The following is a 27,627-nucleotide window of genomic DNA, read 5'->3' as shown; positions in this document are numbered from 1 at the left end:
TAAACAAATTGTGATATATATATATACACAATAGAATTACTCAGCCATAAGAAGTAATGAAGTATGATACACGCACGCTATTTTGTGGATGAACCTCAAAAACATGCTAAGTCAAAGATGACAGACACAAAAGATAACATACTATACTATTCCATTTATATTAAATACCCACAGTAGGTAAATACAGAGACACAGAACACAGACTGGTAGTTGCCAGGGGCTGGGGGAAGGGGAAAATGGAGAACCAATGTGTCTATTTAACAATAAATAAAATAGGGGCACATGGGTGGCTCAGTCATTAAGCATCTGCCTTCAGCTCAGGTCATGATCCCAGGGTCCTGGAATCGAGCCCCACATCGGGCTCCCTGCTCTGCGGGAGGCCTGCTTCTCCCTCCCCCACTCCCCCTGCTTGTGTTCCCTCTCTCGCTGTCTGTCAAATAAATAAATAAAATCTTAAAAAAAAAAGAATAAATAAAAATTTTAAAATATTTATCAGTAAAACATGGGGTAAAGACTACAGCGTCAATGACTTAAAATTAAATAGAGAAAAAACGAATATGGATATGAGCCAGATCCCTTAGGATGAATCTAGTACAAGCATATCTTAGGAGAATTCTATAATGGTGTCATATGTTTTCAATCATAGTAAGCAAGATTGCTTCTATTTCTAGAAGGAATAATTCTCAATTTCTTTCTTATTCCGAATGTGATGTATAGAAAAATCTCTTTTAGCAAAAGAGGACATATTAAAAATGTGAATAGTGTATAGACAAAAGAAATTACTGAGAACCACTGGCTTTATTAACATAACCTCAAACTCTGTAAAGGTCGATTCTTTATTATTATTTTTGTGGACAGTAAAATTAAAATTAATTCTGTAACAAGCATCCTCTTTTAAAGAGTTTTCACTAAATAACCTATGTACACTCAAAAACATTTGCAATTAAGATTAGTTTCAAGGGTTATTTAAAAGTAATACAAATGCTTTTCATTTCTTTTAATGGGAATATTTTCTAAGGAAGAAAACTGTGTACAACACTTTCATAAATTGACCTGCAATTTAGTTTTATGGATAAATGACTGAAAATGCCATCTTTCACATTTAATAAGATAAACTGTTAAATGAATGATAATTTCATTACCATATAAACAGTTAATAGTAGAATAACATTACTGATGTTATTTAATAAAAAAAAAGTTCATTTTATGTTTCTTGCTAGTATACAGAAGTAACTTATTTTATTTATTTTTCTAAAGATTTTATTTATTTGAGAGAGAGAGAGAGAGAGAGAAAGCGAGAGAGGGAACACAAGCAGGGGGAGTGGGGGAGGGAGAAGCAGGCCTCCCGCAGAGCAGGGAGCCCGATGTGGGGCTCGATTCCAGGACCCTGGGATCATGACCTGAGCTGAAGGCAGATGCTTAATGACTGAGCCACCCAGGTGCCCCAGAAGTAACTTATTTTAAGTACTAAACCTGGATACTGTATCCTCATTAAACTCACTTATACCATTAATTATTTTTGGATTTTCTAGAGAGACCACAGTATAAATTCAGCATATCCTGGTAAATGGGAAAGCTTCTTAAGCTATTAAATCTTTGTTTTTCAAGTAGATGGATTAACTTATGGTTTCTAAAAGAGCCTAAGAGGGAAGAAAAAACTTAGTTCATAGTTTCTCTTTTAAATACCCTTTTAGAAACAAAAAAGGAATACACGAATCTCATTATTTCAGAAAAACCCTATTCTATACTCCATGAATTTAACTTACCTTTTTCATAATCTAAATAATTAAAACAAACCTACCTCTGCTTGATTGAGACTAGAGTTTGGAACTCGTGGGGCATGGTGGCTCAGAGCAGAGAGGCAGACAAGAATGAGGTGTAGTGCTCCAATTTCCAATGCCATCCGCCTTAGAAGTACACCATCGTCAGTTGTCAATGGTGTAGTGCTAAACAAGCTACGAAGGACATGGAAAGGAAGAGTTGGAAGCACATTGGCTGATGGAGACTGCAGAATATGACCTAGATTAAGAAAAGAGAACTCAAAATTAAAAATATTTAAGAACACAATAACAATATACAGGTCACAAATTAATAGTGACAACACAACATCTATCATTAAATTTATTTAAAAAAAAAAACCCAAAGACCACAAATAGAATAATATCTGGAAGTTTAATAATAAGAAGTATCTGGAAAATCTCTTTAAGACACAGTATATGTAAACAAAAGTTGAAATATATTCATATGATAATATAGACTATATCAATATTATTATAAATGAGAAACTGAACGGAAACCTAACAACTAAAATAGAAGCACTGAAAGTTCCTGATTGCCTCGGGAATAGTTTCCACCATGAACAGGTAACGAAAGAGTGAAACCATTTTATTCGGTCTGTGATATAATTTGCTACTACATCTAGCTTTAGAAAGGAATGTTAAACACAAAAAACCCAAACCAAACCAAAATAAAAACCACCACTATATGAACAGTGGATGAGACAACAGATATCAGTACTATACTTTTTAATAAACATTCATTGTATATTCACTAAAAAAAAGGGTGAAATGATATAAAGACAATTTTCTGCTTAGGGTTACACCTATCATTTTGTGATAGAGTACCAAAATAAAATGTATCTCTTTATCTACTTAAATTAAAAAAAATTCCTGATCTACTGAAATAGGTATATAGTTTACATATGAAACCAAACAACCAAGACTATTTATAATATGTAATTTAATAAGTTATTAGAAAAACATTTAAAATAATGTCACCATTTTTTTTTAAAGCTTTTATTTTTTATTTGAGATACAGCAATAAGTGTGCATACAAGCAGGGGGAGTGGCAGGCAGAGGGAGAAGCAGGCATCCTGCTGAGCAGGGAGCCCAATGCAGGACTTGATTCCAGAACTCTGGAATCATGACCTGAGCCAAAGGCAGATGCTTAACTGACTGAGCTACCCAGGTGTCCCAATGTCACCATTTTTTAAGAATTCCATCAACATGAAAATTCAAAAGAATGTGCTTTTTGTAAAATATGTACTTTGAATATTCAATAGCTTCAGAGTTACTGGATCCACAAATAAATTCACATAGTTTTATTAGATTAAATATACTTTGTAGTAAGGGTTTAACAGTATTCTAACTGGCATGTGACAGATTTCAGCTCTAATCAAAACCATGTGATTTTAAAATTAAGAACAATTAATTTTCAGATGGAATGGGTATTAACTGAATAATTACAGGTAAGCTGATTGAAAATCTACTTGCTAGGCTACCCTAAATTAATGACTTTTCTTTTATGTTCCTTTATATTAAATAAAATTGCCAGCCCAATGGAAACAATTGCCATAACTTTTTTTTAAATTTTATTTTATTATGTTATGTTAATCACTATACATTACATCATTAGTTTTTGATGTAGTGTTCCATGATTCATTGTTTGCGTATAACACCCAGCACTCCATTCAATACGTGCCCTCTTTAATACCCATCACCAGGCTAACCCATTGCCCACCCCCTCCCCTCTAGAACCCTCAGTTTGTTTCTCAGAGTCCATAGTCTCTCATGGTTCATTTCCCCCTCTGATTTCCCCCCTTCATTTTTTCCCTTCCTACTATCTTTTTTTATTCTTATTCTGTAATATATTACAAAATAAATTATATAATGTTACTTTCCACATTCTGTTCTCTTTTGTCTAAACACTGCTTCCAGATTCACTTTCTTAAGAAAGATTATCATCATATCATGACTTGGTTCATATGTTTTAATAAATTTTCATTACTATTCAGAAAAAAATCTGAAGTTCTTTTTTTTTTTTAAGATTTTATTTATTTATTTGACAGAGAGAGAAAGCACATGAGAGGGGGGAGGGTCAGAGGGAGAAGCAGACTCCCTGCTGAGCAGGGAGCACAATGCGGGACTCGATCCTGGGATGCCAGGATCATGATCTGAGCCAAAGGCAGTCACTTAACCAACTGAGCCACCCAGGCGCCCTAAAATCTGAAGTTCTTAATAAGACTTTCCATAATCTGTTATCAATAGCAGTTTTTAGAATGAGCCCTCAGTGCTTTTTTATGTAAATTTTCATCAGCTAACTTATCCTCTCTCATTTAATCTGAGCACATAAACACTGCTCAAATCATCTTCTTTCTAGCTCATCTCAGCCTATTTAAATAGACTATCCTTCAAGGCCCTACTAAAATTACTCCGCTAACTTTATTCACATAGCTGGGTAGTAAGGAAAGAGTCTCATACCTGTGAGCTTTCACAATACTGTACTTCTTCCAAGTCTTTTGTAACTTGTTAAGTCTATGCTTATATATACTGCTTGTTGCTACTACTGGAGAACATTAGCTACATGAGGGCAGGATCTAAATAGCTGCTTCATTTTTAACTGCCTCTGATGATGCCCAGCAGTTTTGTAAACAATAAGTACATTTTGAATGGAAAAGTAATGAAAACGAAGATTCTTTAGGGTTTGTTATATGTATCATTAGAATGAAACTACCAAGAACAAATGATCTAGTAGCTTTCCTGTGAAAGAAATAAGTAATGAATAATAAGCACTGATCTGAATAACTTTTACACAACCTATGTTAAATTTCATTAATAATTCTAAACACTTACTTCCTTCTCCATCATCCGTCACTCCCAATACCAGTCGCAGAAGGCACTGGGCGTGTTTTCTCTCTTTCAGTAGGACTTCAGCATAGCCCGGAAGACGAAGAAATAACCCAAAAGCAGCCAAAGAATGGGCAGGAATGGGAGACATGGTCTGTACTGCTGATTTGATAGGTGGAGGTTCAGCTGCAATGGTTTCTGGTGCTTCATAAACTAATTCCCCTGACTGTTCAATGGTCACCCACTCAAACTGATCACTATCTTTTGGCTTTTCCTGAGTGGTAGAAGTTACCACTGGAGCACTCACCTAAAAAAAAAAAAGAAAGTTTTTGCTTGGCTATTTGTGTGTTTCAACATTAGGTTCAAATTAAAGATGTGATTTTAAACAATCGCTTTCAAATACAGGAATAAAAGGACCAATAAAGGGACATATTTTTAAAAAGCTTCCAAATCATCAGGAATTAAATTATATCATGAGTATGGTGGTATCTGCCAAGTATTTCTACTTTAGATATACATTCATATATTTATTTATAATTATCCTTTATAATTAGTTAAGAATCTATAGACAGAGTCTTTGAGGCTATGTATCGTTTCTCCCCAAACTTTGATCAATTAGAATTAGCATTTTAAAAATTCTTGCCTAAAACAGTAATTATTACATTGGGTGCCAAACGGTGACTTTCCATCATTCCTTCTACATTTATTAGTTGGCCCTGAACTGTAGGTAAAAATGTTCCCTTCTTCTCCACCTATTTATTAATTCATTTATTACTCTACATCAGTATGGAAGTAGGGTCCCTGCAGATGGATGAGGGTGGATCCTAAATCTGTGACAACTGTCTTCGATGTCTTTGAAGAGAAAGATGGCCGTGTGAAAATACACGCAGAAATCGGACTGGTGCAGCTACAAGCCAATGAATGCCAAGTGCCAGCAACCACCAGTGGCTAAGAAGAGACAAGGATGGATTCTTCCCCAGAGGGAATCCTGCACAGGGACCATGGGTCTGGTGACAACCTGATTTCAGACTTACAGCTTCCCTACACTGTAAAAGAATAAATTTCTGTTGTTTTAGGCCATTCAGTTTGTGGTCCTTTGTTGCAGCAGCCCTAGGAAACTATAACACTAAGTACATGAAATTACAGGAAATAATTCCCCTACTTCATTCAGTAAACAAAAAGTGCTTTGTAATTACAACTTTCCATGAGCCATACTCCCTCCACATTAATAAAAGAGCACTGAAAATACATACATCCATAATAGCAACATTAATAGTAAAGAGGTTAAAGCAGTATGTTTTTAAAGCTACCTGAAATAGAAATGGTACCTAAAACAGGAAAAACAGTTAAACAAAAAGACAATGCATTTGGGTAGCAGTATACGCTATCATCTTACTCTCCCATTTCCAGTAATATCCATAATTAATATGTCCGAAGAAACACAAAAATAAAAATACTACAGTGTGACAACCATAAAATCAAGGTAAAATGCTGCAGTGTAATGAGTTTGGCAAATGTGCTTGGCCTTCAGCATTTTTTTGGTACCAACTAATTCTCACAAAGCTCTGCACAGGCTGACCTTTGAAATTATATGATGCTCAAGGAGTGTAAGGGAAAGGGTACTCCCAAAAGGTTAACACAAGTGAGTTTTTTTAAAAAAGCAATAAAAGAGAACAAAGGGCTTTGCCGTGGAATGATACATTCAATTAGGAATCTTATCTTACTTGTTGAATTACTTCTGGATACAGCATGGGTAGTCTTTCTGCAATAAGAGCCAGTCCACCCATTCCTGCAAAAACTTGTAATGGTGACTGAATGGGACAGGTTTCAAGTAAAGATTCATCCAATATCCCATCCATACATTCATCACTTGGAGTGAGAGCCTCATCTTCTGGACAGCTACCAAGTAAGTCTCCATGATCTAGAACAATAAATTACAAGTAACAGGTGAGAAACGGTCTCTTTTTATAATAATCTTTCATTTACAAAGCAGATCTTATTGTCACCTCTCAACAAAAGAGCATAAATATCTTAGGTTATTCAGATAAAGCTTTAAGGCTAGATGCTACAGTAATTTTTAAATGATTTCTGATGTTGCCTCTCAAAGTCCTGCTACTCAAAGTGTAGTCATTGGCATACGAGCACTGGCATCATCTAAGAGCTTCTGAAATGTAGAATCTCAGGTCCCACCCCTGACCTACTGAATAAGAATCTGCATCTTAACAGTGTTCTATAGGTAATTTATAAGCATATTTTTTGAGTTTGAGAAGCATTGTCCTTTAGGGCATATCTGTAAGTTATAATGTATGTAAAAATAAGTAAGTCTGCAGAGAATCAAAGTAAATACTAACATATGTACATCATGTTCTGAAGTATCCAATTAGGAAAAACTGAATACCAACAAATGACTTCTCATACTGAAAACTAAAAATTACACCATACTGGGTGCCTGGGTGGCTCAGGCATTAAGCGTCTGCCTTCGGCTCAGTTCATGATCCCAGGGTCCTGGGACTGAGTCCCACATCAGGCTCCCTGCTCAGCAGGAAGCCTGCTTCTCCCTCTCCCACTCCCCCTGCTTGTGTTCCTGCTCTTGCTATCTCTCTGTATCAAGTAAATAAAATATTAAAAAAAAATTACACCATATTGATTTAACTTTGAATCACTCACCAAAGAAAACCGAAAGGTTAGTAATGTTTACACTTAACTAGATTCTATAAACACTAGAAAACCCCCAAATAATTCTCCTGAAAACCGAGCAAAGGAAGTATTCTAAAATTTACTAGAGAATGCAAAAGGCTAACAATAAAGCATACGTGTTCATAAAATAAGTGATGCTGTAAGAGAAATTAAGATTAATTTCTAGTGAAAACAATAGCAATCTTTTATATCTATAAATAATTCCGTCACAAAGAAAAATACTTTGTTAGCTTGATATAATAAAAACAAAGTAAATTAAGTCATCAGCTACAGAAATCGCTACTTCTTGGATCATGGTCTGTAATTTTAAAGGAATATCACATACATACCTTTCTCAGGGTGTAACCTTTTAAAAGAGTCTGTTTTTGACAGACTTGGGTCTGTGATAACTCTAGATCCCAATTTAACAGTCAGGTCTATTGAACGGTAACCTTGAGGAAGTTTTCGGTCATAAAGGAGAGTTAAGAGTTGGGCAAGCGTCATTTCTGCTGGCAATGGCTGGCCTAAAAATGACATAACTAAGTTAAATCTAGAATCCAAGAGGGAGACATTTACTTGGTTTGATTTAGTCAGTTAGTTACTATTTTTACTGAACTGCACCTTAAGCGTCTGATTCTGACACAATTTAAAATCAGCACATGGAGTTTACAGAAATCTATTTCTGATACATGTGAACAGTATTGTCTTTAGAAAGTATTAGTCACTAACCAAATCCCACCAAGATCTTCTGAGCCATAGCAAGAAACAAAGAAACAGACATTCCTACAAATCTGGTTGGCAAAATCTTTTCCCTAAAAGGCCAGATAATAAATATTTTAAGCTAGGAACACTATATGGTCTCTGCTGTAACTACTAACTCTACCACCGTGGCATGAAAACAGCTATGGACGATATACAAATAAATGGGCATAGCTGTATTTCAATAAAGCCTTATTACAGATAGAGGGGAGCCTGGGTGGCTCAGTTGGTTAAGCGTCTGACTCTGGATTTTAGCTCGGGTCATGATTGTAGGGTCGTGGGATTGAGCCCCACATCAGGCTCCATACTCAACACCAAGTCAGTTTGAGATTTTCTCTCCCTCTGCCCCTCCCCCTGCTTGAGCTCTCTCTCTAAAATAAATAAAATCTTAAAAAAAAATAAACTTTAAAAAATATTTTTTAATAGAGAGGGATTCAGTCTGCTGGCCATATGTTGATCTCTGCTATAAATCAATAACATAAAGCTAAGAAGGAAAATCCTTTCAAAGTTAGTTGGCAATTTGATTATAACAATATAGCACAAAAATGGAGATAAATTGGATGTCACCTTGACCAATGGAAAGTATACTGGTCAAAGAATATGTATCACCTACGGAGAAAATATTGCTTAACTATCAGTGGTATGGCAAAGAATTCCACTACTATAATCAGTTCTTCAAAATCTGCCTCACACTGCTTCCTATACAACTTGTTATGAACTCTTTGAAATATTAGTTTTACTGATTTTATAGCACACTGACAGCAAAATTTAGGAAACTAGTAAGCTGTAAATATGCAACATTATAATGTTAAAAAGGACATGTAAAAGGTTACTCCTTTTCTTCTCATTTTTTTTAGAGGGAACTGTATGTTTATCTCATCACAAGCAGTTGATTAAACAGGAATCTGGTAATTACATGTCTTCAAAATTTTTTCTTATTTTTAAATATTGTGAACATTACCTGCCAAGAGTTTGTGAAACAGGTGAAACACTGGGACAGTAATTATTTTGTTGGCAGTCTCCGCTCCTGAAGAAGCACTTCCTATTTTATCAGGCACTGTCCTCCCTCTCCTGGATGGCGGACGAGGTGGTGTAGCTGACACAGCCCGTTTAGACTGGGATTTCAGCCCTAAAAGAATCAGGAAGATTCTATAGATAGCCAACACACTAATGAAATAAAAGGGCATTTCTACAATATTTTTAAAAAGCATCACATTCCTAGCTAATGCCAAAAGACAAATATTTCTTCTGATTTTTATCTCCCAATTTTATTTGCCCTTCATGACACACCATGAATTTTGGTTTCACGTTTGTAACTATTTTCAAGAGAGTAAAAAACAATGCTAAATTCTACTGTCTCTGAGATAGAGATGACTGCCCATTTATTAGAAAGTATTTTTGTGTATGTGAAGGAAATCTCACATTAATTCTTCTCTGAAATAGAATAAATTCCACCAATACAGAGATCTCCTATTTGAGGAGTAAAAGTAATAGACTAAACCTTCTTTGAACTAAAATCATCTCAATTATGTTATAGAAAATATCCTCCAAATTGATCAGTTATCTTGACCATTCTGTCTTCATCTCCTGACAGTATTGAGTACAATTCTCTGTACATTGTCAAGTTTAAATGGAGTACCTAAACAATTCACAAATGTTCAGTATCTGATGAACTATATTAAGTTTCAGATATAAAATAAGTGTAATAATTACACTGCCAATGAGTAACAGATTTCAGGTGCAATGTTTTTACATCCAGTATTAAAACATCACTACAAGTCAGCTTTTCTGCATTAATACTTTTTACTACATGACGTTCCTATAAATACATATTCTTATATTTAAAAAAAAAACTCAAACAAAATCAACATTATAAAAAACCGAAAGCATACCTGAAGCAACAACAACACTGTAATTGTCCTGAAATCCATTTTCTGCCTTAACTTTTTCTTTCTCTTCATGGTTTTTCTTTTCTTTGTCATCTTTCTGTTCACTAATTAGTTTAGCAGTGATACTTGGGGTATCTGTAAGAAAATATTACCTAAAATACACTGCTTTTCAAAGTCATTAAGAAGGAAGCTGCAAATATTTCAAAACAAAGATTACACAAGACATTATCACTAATATGGACAGAATGTAAATGCATTTAGAAGAAATTGATGAGGTAAAGCCTAATAGTCAATCCTTGCTGGTATCAATGTAATGGAATCACCACTGTTCATAAGCCAGGATACTTAAATTTCCATCTCTAGAAAACATTACAAATTACAGTGGTATTACCTCAAGGCAATGAGAAACTATTACCACTAAATTTCCTTTATTTTAGGCACAGTTCAATGTGCCTGCCACCAACATGTAATTTTGTCCTCACAACATGAGTATCAAGAACGAATATTATTCTCAAAATAAGGAAACAGGCTTTAGCAAGGTTACTGACCTAACCTATTAATGGCAAATATGGAATTCAAGCTGAGGACTCATCCTAAAGCATTATATTAGACTCCTTATTTTACAAACAGGAGTAGAAAGGAACACACTTCAGTAATGAAGATTTGTTTTGCTATTTTTAACTTAGGGAACTTAGATACTTTAAAAACAAATACTAAGGACTTTAATAAGATAAATTCTTTGAATTAATGTTTTCTTTCATTACTTGGAATATAGCATGGTATTAAAAAATCATGGAATGAGGGTGCCTGGGTGGCTCAGTCGTTAAGCGTCTGCCTTCGGCTTGGGTCATAATCTGGGTCCTGGGATTGAGCCCCACATCAGGCTCCCTGTTACGCCGGGACCCTGCTTCTCCCTCTCCCACTCCCCCTGCTTGTGTTCCCTCTCTCGCTGTGTCTCTCCCTGTCAAATGAATAAATAAAATCTTTAAAAAAAAGTTATTATGTTTTGTATTATTTCCTACTCTTTAGCTTTCTTTGAATGTGTGAAAATATCCCTGTGATCTCAATTTCTGGAGTTCCTTCCTAACTGCAGACTGCCTTTAGAGAGTTCCATTTTTTTGTGAAATTTAAAAATTCTGTAAATACTATAAACAATAAATAGAGAATGCAACAATACATTTACTTTCTTCCAAAAACAACCAAGCAACCCCAAATGGCAAAAGAGTTACAGAAGTCAGAATGAAATACTTAAATAATAAAAAATTCACACAATTAATTCATAGTATTCATAGTATTTTCAGGAAAACCAGTAAAGATCATTATTAGGTGCTAAGAACTTAACATAATGTTATCCTAGCAAATGCCAAATACTTAAAAATATCACTAAGAAACATTTTCTCAATGTTGTTTAAATTGTTCTAGTTTGGATTACCACTTCTGGTCAAGATAAAATAACAAAAACCAGATTTACTCTCCTACCTGAAATAACTAAAAACTAGAAAAGTGCATTAAGTAGTTTTCAGACAATGGCCATTAGGAAGACAGGAGAGGGATGCCTGCATGAGTCAAAACTGATGAGGCGAGCCCTAGGACTTCTACAGCTGATTGCTTAGAGCTTCCCAGGCCACAGACTGGCACAACTCAGGAGTCACCCAAGGTGGGGACAGGGACTGGGAACCCAGGAAGACAAAAGCAGCTGGCTGCAGTTTTTAGGTCACACTGCCAGGGAGGAGAGACCTGCAGAGAGAGAGCTCCAGAGACCTAGTGTCTCTGAGCATTTTATATGAGGAAATCACCAAAGGCCAAGGAAAGTACTTCTCAAAAAGTAACAAGGGGACAAACCCCAGGGTCTAAAATGAGGGCTATAATATGTAGTGTTCCCAATGCCTACTGAATTCCTAACAGAGTTCTCAGAAGGGTATTACCTCATTAGTGAGGCCAAAGTAGCCCTAGACCTTCATTTTCAAATGTGGTACCCTACTTCTATTCCAATATAGCACCTTTTAAAAATTAAATTCATTAAAAATTTAGTTCCTTAGTATCACCAAACACATTTCATGTGCTTGAGAGCTACTGTACCAGACAGTGTAAGTTTATAAAAAAAACTTCCATCATCACAATAAGTTCTGCCCTAGATTAAAAGCAGCTCTTGTCTACCTAATAAAACTTAAACGTGGGCTCTAAAAGCAACACTGTTTTCAGTTACTGTAACTTTAACCCAAAACAAAATAAAAAATATTTATTAAAACACAAAAATATCGAGCACCCAAAAGAAGTAAAAAAGTAGAAGTCACATTGCCTGGCATCCAATAAAATTTTCTAGGCAAATAGGGACGCCTGGGTGGCTCAGTCGTTAAGCGTCTGCCTTCGGCTCAGGTCATGATCCCAGGATCCTGGGATCGAGTCCTGCATCGGGCTCCCTGTTCAGCGGGAAGCCTGCTTCTCCCTCTCCCAGTCCCCCTACTTGTGTTCCCTCTCTCGCTGTCTGTCAAATAAATAAATTCTTAAAAAAAAAAAAAATTCTAGGCAAATAAAAAAGCAATAATATACAATCCATAGTAAGGAAAAAATAATCAATATAAACAGACCAGTGTGTTTAAGATGATAGAGGAAAGCTTATACACTTTAGATAAGGACAAGGAGATATATAAAGAGAAGTGGCAAAAGTTGGGGGGAAAAAATGAACAGAGCTTCAGTGAGCTGTAAAACAACTTCAAGAGGCCTATTAAAAATGTGTAACTGGAATTACCCAAAGAGAGGAGAGAAACAAGGAGAAAGAAAATACTTGAGGCAATATTTTAAAAAAATAAATAAATAAAATTTGATGAAATCTATAAACCCAGAGTCAAGAAAGTCAACAAACCCGCATCTGCAAAAAAACCACAAAAAACTACAAGGCATATAATCAAACTGCTTAAAAGCAGTAAGAGAAATTTATAAAAGCAAAAATACTGACACATGACTTTTATTATTTGAAAGCAATGTAGTGAAAAGCTATCGGAAGCGGATAAAATTAAGTAATTTTGGATTACTTGTTTTTGTTTTTATATTGATAAAATATAGACACACGTAAATATATCATCAAATATGGCTAAAGATCATAAACATGCCTTAAAAGACCAAAATACTGCTAAATAGAGGTTAAATTCAGCACTTGGAAACTTCTGGTGTTTGCTCAGGATGACTCTGTTGGACTTTTTACCAAGAGATTCTTAAAAAGCAATTTATTTTTAAATATGTAGGTAATAAAGGGAACTATTCCTTATTCTTTTTTTTTTTTAAGATTTATTTGAGAGAGAGAATGAGAGAGAGAGAGAGAGAGCATGAGAGGGGGGAGGGTCAGAGGAAGAAGCAGACTCCCTGCAGAGCAGGGAGCCTGATGCGGGACTTGATCCCGGGACTCCAGGATCATGACCTGAGCCGAAGGCAGACGCTTAACCAACTGAGCCATCCAAGTGCCCTATCTTTATTCTTAATAATTATTTTGTAATAATGTCTATTACTTCTCTATGATCAAGTTAAATGTAAGAAATCACAATAACTGAACTTTAGTACTCTCCCCCACTTGTCCTTCTTTTATTTAATTAATTCATTATTCATTTTTTTCTTCACCATGTAGAAGGAACAATTTCAAGGCTATGACAGAAAAAAAGTCTGTAAAATCAAATTTTCAAAAAAGTTTAGCTGTAACAGGATAAGGTAGACATTTTCAAATAAGAACAAATGTTATGTATGCACTTTTAATAGTATTCTAACATTTTATTGTATAACTTGTAAAAAGAAAAGAATTAGAGTATTACATACACACTTGGGTTAGATGCAGTGACTAAAGACAAAAAGATTCTTTTCTACCTTATTTTCTCATAGTGATCACATCCATTCACATGGTTTAACCTACTACCTATGTATGGTAACAACCTCGAAATCTCTTTAATCCAGTTTTTTATTCTAAGCTTAGATTTCTATTTCCCACTGATAAATAGACATGTTTTTTTCTGAGATACTCCTAACTTCCTACTGTTGTAAGCTTAGGTATCCCCTTAAAACGCATACAGATAGAAACATACTTACTTACATTTGTATTAGAGAATGCAAACATTCTTAAATTTCATTTATTTTTTAATCTGACAACATACATATATCATAATACTCTGAGGGGCAGTGTGTGTGTCTTGCTTTCTCTTATACCCTCAGGGCTGATTACTGTGCTTAGATAGAAGATGCTCAATCAACTCAACACTGATTTCATTCACAGGATTTCTGAAAGGCAATAAAATCAAACTTTCTACAGTGGATTTGCATTCTGCCATCAAAAACTCTTTTTATTTTAATAACCTGTATGCTGTTCAAAGGCATCATCTTCATCTTAGAATATAGGCAAGAACCTAAGGGAAAATTTCTCTCTGCTTTTTTCACTATTACAAACAATAAGGTCACCAATCTGATCTACCTACTTCATTCTTCTCTCTTGACCATTTCACCCTAAGAGCTAGTAAACGTTTATTAGAGTCCTGCCATCCCAACTAATGGCCTGCAAATCATCTATTATAAGACAACCAGATGGTTTGTGAGAAAATTCCATCAACGGCTTCCCAAGGCTTGTCAACATTTCCAACTGTCCATTCTGTCATTACCTCACATAACACACATGGCACCAAAAGAACTACAGGTGCTAGAATATATTGTACATTATGTCCCTTTCATCAGCTTCTTACTCATGCTTCAAAATGTGAAGACATATTGACCTTTTCTATTCATTAAATAGTTGCTGAGGCAGTAGATGCATTAAAATAAACAGTTACAAAAAATAACAAAATTCTACAGAATCTAACATAAAGTCAAAGACAAATTAATACTTAAATCTGACTTGCCTGACACTCTGTCAAGAACTTCTGATAATGTTGTTGAGACTGGTAAATGAAGTGTGCGGAACTTATGGCCTGCTCCGTACATTGGATGCTGGATGACATGGCTTGTGGCATTAATTCTACCTTTATACAGCTGAAAATTCAAAAGAAATCAAGAAATGATTTTTTTGATACATGTACCATTATAAAACAATTTCAAAAGCATAAAAGAATAAAAAATTTTAAATGCACACAAAATATGAAAGGTTTATTTTGTATTTATTTTAAAATATGGTGCATTTGCCATTTGATTTGTTGGTCAACTTCTGTATTAGCACCATTGTACCTAATAATCAGTCACTTTTTCGCCCAACCAAATTACACTTTTCATGGTAGGGTATAATTAGGCTATTCATCACAAGGAGGGTTATCCAAAAGAGATTTTTAAGTCCTATCATTGACTATAGAGGTTATTCTAGTTTGTTTGTTATGTAAGAAATTAATACATAAAGGTGACTCCAGGTTCTGATATGAAATTATGAAATGTCTTTGCATACAGCTAATTATTAAGATTTATTTAACTGTTAAATACTCACTGGACAAGGAGACTGAAGAAACATTGTCACTTTCTCATCTTCCAGCATCAATTGCAAAAATAATCTACGTATAAACCCCGAAATGTTCCCTGACGTTGGAAGATTCCCTCTTTGAGGAGATGTCTGAAAAAGTTCACAGAGAACCTGGCAAGTAAAGAGATTTAAAAAGTTAAGTGCACTATTTAACTGCAGCTTTGTACTTTAAAGAATAAAAAAGACTATCCCCACAGGAAACTCCTGTGAATAAGAGAAATTACTACTACAGGGTTTTCACATTATAAATACCTAGCATAACCAAGTTACTTTTAACTTTAGTCAATATCAATGTCGTTACAATGCAATAAAAATTATGGAAAAAAGGGTATTAGAAATATAACACAAGGCCTTATTAAGAAGCTGAGAGATGAAAATTAAGCCAGAAAGCAACAAGTCATGAAGTTTTCATGCTATCCAGAGGCACAAGCCAAATTTTCAAATACTCCTGTCCTTGGTTAAAACTGATAATTTAACCATTCCCTTTTAATCAGGCACATTAAGCAGATATAGTTTCACAATAATTACTTTTGACAGTAAAGTATCTTGTTATTCTTCTCAACAAAGTTAAATCAGTATTTTTTGAAAATTATTATTAACTATCCTTCTAGATATTAACAGTCAGCCCTGAATAAGCACTCTAAATTATGGAGTAAAAAAAAAAAGAAGCTGATTCCTATTTACTGGTGCCTACCAGATATCAGACAGACTCTATTCTATGCTAGTTACTTTTTATACATTATGGTTTTTAATGGTCTCAAAAACAATCTTTGAGGCAGGTATTACCATTCCCATTTTATAGGCTAACCAACCTGATGAAAGTCAAAACAGCTAGAAAGGAGCAGAATCTGGCAAAAATCAACTAGACTTATTCTTGAAATAATTCTAACTTTCAAGATTTTGGCCCCATGGACTTACTACAATAAAATCATCTCTTACATTTTTAATGTGTTTTGTCAAGAGTCTCCTATCTGAAAACTATCCTGATGTCTGCTTCATTAGAAGCAAACCAAGAGTTGTAGCAATCCAGTTCCAACAAAACACAAAGCCTCACTGCAGATGAGATGCTCAATGACCACCTCCAAGTGGTCACTCCTCTTTCAGAAGCTGAAGTGCTGTTCTTCTGGGCTTGTTCTTTTTATTGGATTGGGGGGGTTGTGAGTTTAAAAGGAGGAAATGTATCAATTACAGTTAGAATCGCCATTAATTTGCCCATTATTTCATCAAAAGGAATATGTGACACTTGAGAGGAGGAGGGAGCAGATATCATCAATACTTTAAGTATGGTTTAAATTCAGATCCTTTAATGCACCGGATCCCAAACTACATCAACACCTGTAACACACACCCCTTTCTCAACTAATTTCATGAGTGTTATTTAACAGTGTATTAAAATAAGATGCCTAAAACATAAGCCAATTTTTGTAATCTTACCTGGGCCATCAGTTTTTGATTATTAGGGTGGCATGAAATGCACTGCAGAAAGAACGCAACAGTTGCATTCTCAATTGCTGTCCTCTGCTGAGTCGTCAATCCTGTTGGAGCAGCTGAAGAAAGAGAGGCTGATCTTGCACTAGTCTGTTGGGCACCTAAATTATGTCCTCCAGAAGTGGACCCAGAGTGACACAATAAAAACAGAAGTGCTGTCCACAGTGGATTGACTTCAGACCCACCAAGCCAGTCTTTCATAACATGGCTACTGCCAACTTCTGTCAAAAACCTAAGAATAGGAGCAACCAGGTCTGCTGTGATAGGCATCTTATTACATTGCTGTGCAACATGATGCCGCCTGAGCTTGTCCTGGGAAATATCTATTGACTGAGCAATGCTTTCTGAGTAAGAAATGTGACTAAAGCAAAAACTAGCCAGACTCCTCACAAGAAGAGAAGGCAAACCTGAGTCCAATAATTGTTTGATAGCTTCTGGAGATTGAGAAGAGGACGCAAGGGTCGCCAAATGTGATTCAGTTAGTGCAAGAGGTGCTTGTGCATTTTTGGAGTCATCTGTTAAGGATGAAGTAAGATCTTGCTTTTTGCTATCATCAGTCATGGACAGTCTATGATGACACTGCACTGGAGGAGGGGTAATTCCCATCCAGCCCATGAGCAAAGAAAAATAATTTGGATGTATATGACACATGGAGCAAAGTAGACTGTCAACAGCTTTCTTCAAAACCATATTGCAGGGAAGAGACATGGACCAATTAAAAAGTAACCTAGGAGAATAAAAGATGCCAGGTTAACATTATGTATGTATCTTTAGAAAGACCTCATTGTTTCTAATACTTCTATTAGAAATCAACCTATACTCTATAAAATTATAAAATCTGTAAGATTATACATTTTATTTGACAAAACACTATTTTGTCAATTGATTTCAGGAAGACTGCTTGTGATATATATTATTTAAGTATTTAGGTAGACAAAGTTAGATCAGACTTGTAAAATGAGTACAGAAAATCAAGAGACCTATATTAAAATGGATCTACCATTGTCTGTGTGACCTCAAAAAAAGTCACATAAAGAAACACTGAAAAATTATACAAAAAGAAACGTTTAGATTGAATTTGACATGATTGATGGCTTAAACTTCACGTTTGCAAATCAGAAACTATTAGGGAGTTTCACTATTAAGTCATGGGTTATGCCAACTGAGAAGGCCAAATATGAAAATGACAGACTGAAGGACAAAAGGCCAACCTTTTAAGAGTCATGGAATGCCTCAGAAATAAGTACAATATTCTTTTACAGACTTAGCAGTTATCAGGCAGTAAGTTCAGCAAAGCCTTAGCTGAGGAGAACAACTGTATCAGATATCTAGAAAGTAGTAAAAACAACTAAGCATAAAAACTCTCCGAAGTAGTAACTCTTTCAAAATTTCCAGCTATACTTTTTCTCCCTAGTTGTACATTAAAGATAAAAAAAAAAATCTGGTGGGGTGGGGGCTGCGTGGCTCAGTCAGTTAAGCGTCTGACATTTGATCTCAGCTCAGGTTTTGATCTCAAGGTCATGAGTTCAAGCCTCGCACTGGGCTCCACGCTGGGCATGGAGCCTATTAAAAAAAAATTCTGGTGGGTAAATTTGCAAAAAAGAATAAACACTACGAACTGGAGGAACATATACATTAAACACTCTGATTTTAGATGGGAAAAGCATGCAATGACATGAATATAAATTAATTAAATTTGTATGACACTTATTTCAAAATTAAACCTGACTAAATTTAACTACTTTCAAAGTATTATTATTGTCCAAATAGGCATATAAAATACTGTTTCATCAAGTGAAAACCTATAAAGATCTAGTACTGGGGAAAAAAAAGGATTTCAAAAATCATACTTACTCAAAGAGCTCTCGGTCCAGCAGCGCTGGTAAATCATACTCTACAAGCAGTTCGTAACTATGCCACAGAATTGCTGCCACACAGTGAAGATGAGAAGGAGATGGCATGAGAAGACCATACTCTACTGCTGAAGAGTTAGGGCACATGTAGCTCATCCTGCCACTTCTCCTCATAGCAGCCACTCTTGCAGAATCACTGACCCATTTTAACAAGGCCTGGATTCTTAAAAGAAAATGAATTCAGATAACCAATTATACCACAACTGATATTTAATATGGATAAATATCACCATTACATGTAAGCAACATATATACGAGAATAACATACTGTTTTCAGTAAATTTAATCTAAAATAGGAAGAAAAAGGAATTTATATAAGCAGAAAGAATATAGTAGTTCTAGTTTTCCCATAACCTTACTATTCTTAACTAATGAAAATGTTTGAAATAACATAACTATAATTTTGCAAATATTAATTTAACTCATTAAAAAAAACCTATCACTATCTGAAATTACAGGATACAAAGCTTAACAAATTCACTATCTCTTGTAAATTTTATCTTGTAACAAATCCACACAACCTAGAGCAGTAACCTGGTACTAATTCTTCATTGTGCAGAACCTCATGTAATATAGCACATGTGTTATACCTCTGGTCCCCAACCATTAAATACTAGTAGCAGTCACCCACCCCCCTTCACGCTGAAAACAGAATATAGCCCCAAAATATATACTTTTTTTCAAGTGCTACCCTACCCTCAATACCCTGGAGCAAGGCGTTACTGACCAAGAACAAGACTTTTTAAACCAGCAAGGCTTTGGAGTTTATATAAAATACAGAAAATGGGATAAGATTTATAATTGAGTTCTTAAAACATGGTGTTTATATTTTTGTTTGCCTTCAAATTTCTAGATCATAAGATTCTTTGTTTCACGGTAAAAGAAATGGGGGTAGGAAGGTATATAAATCTACTCAATCCTCCTCTCTGCCCTGAAGGACAAGACCCTTTAAATTTCATACTACAGGAAATTAAGAGAACTCAGAAAAAGAGAAGAGAGATGAGGAAATTATGGAGTAGTAAGATTTTCTCAGTCCATAGAAGCCAACCATCTTGTTATTATGTGAGTTCTAAGACAGTTATGTTTTAAAAAGTATTATGCAGTAAAAACAACTTTGTTTAGGGTAATTTTCTTATGATAAAAACCATAAAACTATTAAAGAATCAAGTAATTTTAAGAGATTTTAAGAAAACTGTTCCAGAAAAATATTTAAAACTCATTTTTTATATTCTTTTTAACCCTATTAACCATTATGATTCAAACTTGGCAAAAATTTCTTTTATCAAAAAATATTTTTTAAAAAATTCCAACCTATTTTTAAATAAAAATATAATTCATGTAAAGGAAGAAGCTTAATGGAAGTCAGCTTATTTAATATTGTGAAGTTATCATGCTGAAAATAAATTTACTTGGTTAAATGTCATTTAAACATTTTTAATCAAAAAATATGAAAGCAACTAGCCTACAATAAGTAAAAGCCATTACATTATCAGTGGTTAAAGTATCAATATTTACCAGGCACCTTCCATGCCTGACACTACTATATACTCCCAAGTCTGACCTATATAAATCTTCCCTTGTGAATGACAGTACCCTTTCTCCTCAAACCAAGATAAAAGCTGGATTCAATGAACTTGTTGGACACTCTAGTATCTGGCACAGTGCCAGGCATACAGCAGCTACTCAGTAAATACTTATGAGTTAAGTACCCACAAAAATTAATGATTTGTTAATTTATAAAAAAATTAATAAAATATCAAAAGATTTTCTCAAATATTAATCAAAATATTAAAGGATAACATAACTCAGAAAACAAAAGACTGTCTATAGAATCATATACTCTATAAATGTTCTTCTGATATAAATGATATATATAAAACAAGAGAATGCCAAATCACCACTCAAAAATTTACCAATAAAAGCATGTTTCAAAAATACTTGGTGTTCTTACCAATTTGGAGGTAGAAGGCATCAAGGAAGAACTACACTAGCAAAACTCATGTAAAAATTACCTTTATAAAACATCACTAAATATCTAGGTGAAATGTTCAGATGTTATTTACTTGGTATGATTAGCGTTTTACTTTGTGGTAGGAAAGAGAAAAAAGGTAGAGCGTCTAATGAAAAGCTGTCAATGAATATTATAAATAATAAGTAATCAAAACAAACACTATTATCATTTCAAAATAGTCTATGTGCCTAATATGGACACAACAGTCCTATATTCAGAAACAGTAAATACTACCTTAGATAGTATGATTATGAGACCCATTACAATTTATAAAGATCTCATCACATGGTTCACGTAAAAATATGTAATATTTTATTCCATTCCAATCAAAAATATTGATTAAAAATTCTATTTGAGTTCAAATTTGCTTAAAATAGGTCCAAATATATAAAAATTTATGTTAAATGTTCACAAAAATCCCTAAAAGTTGTATCATGTAAAGCATACAGGTAAACATGCAATATAATCAACAGTCTTAACTTTTATGAAACACTCTAAGGAGAAAATATGACAAGTAACATTCACTACCATGTGACTGTGTGTATTTGAGTTCTTAAACAAAAAACAAGATCAACATATACCTGTCCTTTGTTCCAGGATCCTGAGTTGTTCCAAGCTGGTAAAGAATATCTATTGTAGAATCAGAAGAGAGTCCATTCAGTCTTCCAAAAAGTAAAGGGCTGTTCAAATCTTGCAATAAGGAACCAAAAGAAAGTTTGCTCAATTAGCAAATGGGATAAAATTTGCTCAATTTAATTTTAAATTGTTAATTAAAAATAATTCTTCTATAAATTACAACAAAAATAATAAACCAACCCCTAAAACATTGAAGCTAAAATGGAAATTAATTTCAGAAACAGTTTAGTCATAGAGATCACATAATTCAACTGTCATTATTTTGCAGCTAGGTAAAACTTAAACTATCAAAGTTAACTGTCACCTGTAGGATCACTGCCTGATGCTGCACAGTTTCTCAGAAGAATGTCTATAAGCTTCAGGCCAATTCTAGTGGACTGCAGTCCTATCTTTACAAGCACAACCTCAATGTTGGGTGAATGCATTCCACAGTATGGGGACATCAATAAGGCAGCACAAGTCTGTAGCAGGTTAGCAGTAGGTGCAGCTGCACTGGCCATCATTCCTTCCAGATCACTGATGTGAGTAAGGCAATGATGTAATAACCGTAACCATCCGATACTGAAATATACAACACAAAATGGTTTATGTGGCAAATTTAAATAGCTCAAATTATTTCTGGGGTAAAACAAATCAGCATGTTGTGTTTCATAAATAACACCGATCTGTGTAAGAAAAAAAGATGCTGTAAGATCAATAAGGAATTAAACACATTGAGTTTCCTCCATAACACAACAAATAATACTAATCGCGTTTAAGAACTACATGCTTGTCTTTTTTTTTTAGTCAGAAAATGTTTTTACATATACATATATTTATATGTTTAAATATAAACTGCATAAAATTATAGCTGTGCAAAACTATAAAGTCTTGGCAGCTTGAGAATAAAACAGAAACCCTAAATTTTCTTCTCAGGCAAAACTTTTAACAAACCAGTCTATATTATTATCAACTATCAAACTTTACCAAATGAAAGTGAATTAAAGGATATATTCAGGTCTTGGTTTACTTGGTTAATCTGTATGATTCCAATCTAACCCTTCTACTAATTGGCATTTAGGAATTACCATATTAAGACTAGGTCTCTGTCCATATGGTCAATTTGTATGGCTCAGATGTATCCTAGTGACAGACACTTGGAAATCAGACTGTGATCCAGAAACCCATACCTACATATACCACATTGTAGATTATCTCAAGAATTAAACACACATAAATCTCAATTTTAACCAGCCTTAAGTTCTGGTTCTACAGAATCAGTGTCTCTACTGTACCTGATAAAATTATGGGATTACATAAATTACCTATGGAGCAAAGACCTTCCTAGCCCTAAAAAAGAAGCCACAGAATAAATAATTTCATAAAAAACTCAGAAAGCTTTTTTTAAAATTGAGATACATAACATACCTCGTTTTGGATACCTGATCTTCAGATGGAAGAAAGGGATTATTAACTGTTGCTGAAGAAGTGGTACCAAAAGCAGTGAGGCCCAGTAATTTAATCTGTGAAAGGCCTAATGTGCTGGCATCTCGTGGGCGATGAAGTCTAAGGCAGACAGCAGAAGCTACTTCAGCTTTTACCAGCTGAATTTTTATGTAGGTGAGACCACTTGTGACAACAGGAGTGGACAAAGGTAGCATGTTTACCCCATCTGCACTCACTTCAACAGACACTGAGGATGGGCAGGCTGTAGGAAAAGCATATTGAAAGGTTACTCAAGAAAATGTGAACTGGACTTCATGGTTTAGTGGAAATCCTAGTAAAATAGCAGCTTTTAGTTATATTCATTATGAATTTGCAAAAGAAAATGTATATGCCACATCATACTTTGTCAATGACTTTCAAAATAACTGATTTTGGAACTATTTTCCAACATAAAATATGAGACCTACAAAATAACAAAGAGTATTTTAAAAATTCTAAGATTCACCTAAAAAAAGATAAGTGAATATATGTAATCCACATATACACTCTTGAGTCTCTACAAGAAAAAAAATCGCCAGGGTGCCTGGGTGGCTCAGTCATTAAGTGTTTTGGCTCAGGTCATGATCCCAGGGTCCTGGGATTGAGACCCATGTTGGGCTCCCAGCTCAGCAGGGAGCCTGCTTCTCCCTCTCCCTCTGCCTGTCCACCCTGCTCATGCTCACTCATGCTCTGTCAAATAAAGAAATAAAATCTTAAAGAAAAAAAAAAAGAAAATTGCCAAATTGGTAATTGCTCTATTATTCCTACTTTACTCAGAATTATCACCAACAATGTGGGACATCTTATTAATATGCCCTGGTTTACTACTGTTAAGTCATTTGGGAAAGAAGAATATAAAAAAAAAAAGTGCTTTTCTACATTATTTCAGTACTACCATATTGCAATCATTTTTAATACAGCTGAGTTTAAAAACTGCTTTTGCCTCAATATTTTATTTCCCTTTCAAAATTTAATGAAACGTCAAGAAGATTTTATTTTAAATCATTTTCTGCTAAAATTTAGGTAGGCTCAATGAAGTAATATGGGAAAATTATTTCTAACATAACATGGAAGCCCAGATAAGAAATATATCTATCAACTAAAATGACCTTTGAACTTTGATTTTAAATTTAATGATAATAATTGGAAGTAACTTTTACTATATGCCAATTACATGCTAGGTTTACACTGAGAATTAGCAAAGTCATATCAATTTTGAAATTTAATCTTCACTTTTGAGAAAAGTATTATCCACATTTTACACAAACTGACAAAAGTCTAAGAGATCAAGTAATCCAAATTCTTACATGAACAAATGGCACATTCTATAATCAGCCCATATTTGATTCTAAAGACTATGTTATTTCCAATGGAACAAAATGTATCTTCAATTTCTGCTCCAATCCAATAATAAAACCAAAATGTTTTACTGAGCACACTTATAGTAGGGAACACCTAACCTAGTGATTTTTTTTTTAATATCAAGTGTGTGTGCCTGAGTAGGGTGGGGTCGGGGTGGGGGCATAGGAATGGGGGCATCGGGGGTGGATGAAAAGAGGGAGAGAGAATCCTAAGCAGACTCCAAGCCCAGCGTGGAACCTGACGCAGGGCTCAATCTCATGACCCTGAGATCGTGACCTAAGCCAAAATCAAGAGTTGGATGCTTAACTGACTGAGCCACCCAGGTGCCCCAAACCTAGTCATTTTTTATAATGAACAGAGTTCATCCTTGTAACATTCTTTCCATCTCAGTTCCCATGTGCAAATTCCAGCCCCACTGCAAAGCCACCATTTACAAGGACCACTCTTACTCCTTCTAAATAAAAGCAATTTCTTCCTCATCTTAGATTTTCCTCTACATCTTATACTGACTTATATTTTACAATACAGTTGTTTTTGATTGGCAAAAACACTGAATTCATGCATTTTCCTTCTGCCATTATATCTGTTTTTATCTAAGAGGTGTGAATTCCAGGGAGTAACAGTAGTCTAATCTTGCAAGTGGAAAATTTATTCTTCCACATATGCCACGGATCTACAAAGTTTCCCACAGCTCTTCATCCAATTATTGACATTTGACAACAATGAGAATTAATCAGCAACAAAAATGAATGTGACAATCTCAACAATTCTGTAAAAATCACTATGTTTATACTGAAAGAATTTGGGGATAAAAAATGCAAAATAGTATTTCACATTTCTTTATGAATACCTGAAAGAGTTGTTGCTCCTCTTACTGTAAAACTTGTTTTCTAGAAATTCTTTTAAATTATTTAACTTGCAAAGTGACAAAAACATATCAAAATGAGTGATACTCAAAATAGTACAAATTAAAAAATTCACACTCAAATATCCAAAATATTACAATAAAATATTCCTTACATGTAATTATCTTATAATGGGAAGGGGGAAAGACAAATAAATCTAAAAGATTTAATTTCACATTACAGGACTAGCACTGAGGACAGGGATGGAGAAAATAATACTGCTATCTACGGGGGTATAAACTAACTCATCTCAACGCTACAGCTTAATTTGGGAGGAAAGGCAAGGCCAAATTATATATAACTGAAATATATTTGTCTGGATTTCATGCAACATTCTATTTGTTTGAGGGGAATAGCCATGACAATTCATTTCATGGGAAATGATTCAGTGGTAATGTTGAATATTATACAAGAAAACTACAAAATTAAGCAATTGGAGAATCGTACCTAAGTGTATCCCTGTTTGCTAAATATTTTTCTTATTTTTAACTGTTTCTCGTTTACAGTTTATTTTCATTATACTTCTTTACAAAAAATATGACTCACTTGCAAGAGATGCAAGGTGAGGTTGGATATGTATCTCTTTCAGAAGTACTGCTGCAGGAAGGTGAATGGTAAGGTCGCACCAAGCCTCCTCCGGCAGAAAGATGTAGGACCAAGCAGCAGAGCGAGCTCTTCTATGCGGTGGCGTGGCCTGTAAAAGCACCTCAGCTGGTTGGGCAGTAGGACTGCTAGAAGTAATTGTACCTACAGCAAAGATTTTAAATATAAAAAGAACTTTGTAAAAGAAACCAAATAAACATCAAGAACTATTCAAATCATAATAACTAGAAAAATTAGCTAAAACGGTGACATATGCTACGAATGTGCTTGTTAGTACATATAGCATGATTTGTCACAGTATTTACAAAACATCAGGACATCTAGTCAACTTGCAAGGTGGCAAGTTTATTATTGTCTAATTTCTTTGTACTCACATGTCGAATGAAAACTAAAGTAGTAGTAACAACAAATCTAGCACAACTCTCAAATAATTTAAGTAAAAATACTACGTTCAAGACAAACTTCAACTTGAAAATAATCACCTTTATTTTAGTTGTCACTATTCTTGAGTTAGAAATATGAAAGAAATATATAAAAAGAAACTATGTAAGCTGGGAAAAGAAGTATATATTTATATATACAATATATAATTTTATAATATATATTATAAAATAAATTTGTATATATAATATATATTTATATATTTAAATCTGAAGCTACTTTAAAAAAATCATGCAAAATAAGAAAGAAAAAGTCCTTTAAACTGATTAACATTTACAATGAAAACTGACCTAAGAATTTGCTATTTAGTTTCACAAATTGTTTTACTATTTAACTCAGAAATAAAAACAAATGTGATTGCTAAAAAACCATTAAAAACTTCCCTCTCATCAACAGATAGTTTCAAAAACGGCTACCTTTAAAATCAATTGTTTGTAATTGGTGTTACTGTAACATGATCAACTTACTTCAACAACTATTTCTGCTTCATACCAGCTAATAAACTATATAAACCCAAACCAATATGATTTAATAATTCTTTTCTTACCCAGGGGTGCAAAGTTATGGATCCCTTCTGCATTGTCAGGCTCAGAAGCTAGTATTCTTGTTTTCAAAGTGCTATCAACAGCTTTATTCGGACCAGAGTCAAGAAATTTCATAATAGTTGATACCATACTTCTTGCAGTGTTTACAATAGCCCTTGTACTAGTAACCATATTGTTGCAAATCAGCTGAACGCCACCTAAATTTACAAAGAACACCAAATGAAAATTACCTTAAGATAGTTTGACACTGAGTCACCTTTTGCAGAACACCACAAAAATGAGATCATACACTGTCAAATGATTATACTAAATGACAATTTCTGGAATTTATCTTACCCATATCATGGAATGCTTTCAAGGCATCACTAGTATCCAGTACTCTCAAAATAAACCACAACAATGGTTCAGATAATTGGCAGGTAGCAAGAGAGCCCTTTAAAAAGAAAGAAAGAAAGAAAGAAAGAAAGAAAAAAGTGTATTGTGACTTTAAAATCTTAATTATGAATTTCCTGTGAATCAGAAAAATTAAACTTATTAAATATAATATTCTTTTATAGTTAATTATTCTAAAATGGCAGCCTTAATCTAAATCACTAAATATAACATATCTCCCAAAATACATAAGAAATTTTACCTGAATTAGAAAGGAAGTGTAGTCTCCTCTCTGAACTCAGAGTATTTTTTTAAAGCATCTGTCTATACCTACTACTATCATTTTTGACCTTAAATGGGCATTGATTTTGTTTTCCATTAGACACTAATTTCATTTAAAAATGGATCCTTCTCAGGGCACCTGGGTGGCTCAGTCAGTTAAGCATCTGCCTTTGGCTCAGG

At 34.3% G+C, this 27,627-nt stretch overlaps 1 protein-coding gene across 12 annotated transcripts in view; it reads right to left on the bottom strand.

The window, feature by feature from the left end:
• BIRC6 (baculoviral IAP repeat containing 6) overlaps positions 1-27,627 on the bottom strand; it is a 230,257-nt gene that overhangs the window by 67,483 nt on the left and 135,147 nt on the right. For all 12 annotated transcript variants that reach the window (XR_012379690.1, XM_073897238.1, XM_073897243.1 and 9 more), the window contains 16 exons: positions 27,130-27,226; positions 26,796-26,990; positions 25,751-25,951; positions 22,881-23,160; positions 21,778-22,034; positions 21,419-21,527; positions 18,768-18,989; positions 16,860-17,640; positions 15,393-15,536; positions 14,821-14,950; positions 9,953-10,084; positions 9,022-9,189; positions 7,652-7,825; positions 6,350-6,546; positions 4,632-4,932; positions 1,802-2,019 (listed from right to left, as the gene is read on the bottom strand). Coding sequence is in view for 11 of the 12 variants with exons in the window: in XM_073897238.1 (XP_073753339.1) it covers positions 1,802-2,019; positions 4,632-4,932; positions 6,350-6,546; positions 7,652-7,825; positions 9,022-9,189; positions 9,953-10,084; positions 14,821-14,950; positions 15,393-15,536; positions 16,860-17,640; positions 18,768-18,989; positions 21,419-21,527; positions 21,778-22,034; positions 22,881-23,160; positions 25,751-25,951; positions 26,796-26,990; positions 27,130-27,226 (3,606 nt within the window). In the remaining variant the exon portion in view is untranslated. The remainder of the gene's footprint in view (positions 1-1,801; positions 2,020-4,631; positions 4,933-6,349; positions 6,547-7,651; positions 7,826-9,021; positions 9,190-9,952; positions 10,085-14,820; positions 14,951-15,392; positions 15,537-16,859; positions 17,641-18,767; positions 18,990-21,418; positions 21,528-21,777; positions 22,035-22,880; positions 23,161-25,750; positions 25,952-26,795; positions 26,991-27,129; positions 27,227-27,627) is intronic.

The sequence above is a fragment of the Callorhinus ursinus genome, unplaced genomic scaffold (assembly GCF_003265705.2).
Source record: "Callorhinus ursinus isolate GAN/ISIS: 27379988/994484 unplaced genomic scaffold, GSC_fseal_2.0 scaffold10, whole genome shotgun sequence".
Classification (NCBI taxonomy): Eukaryota; Metazoa; Chordata; class Mammalia; order Carnivora; family Otariidae; genus Callorhinus; species Callorhinus ursinus.
Note: the sequence above shows the minus strand (reverse complement) of the source record. Positions and strands in the feature narration are given on the sequence as shown.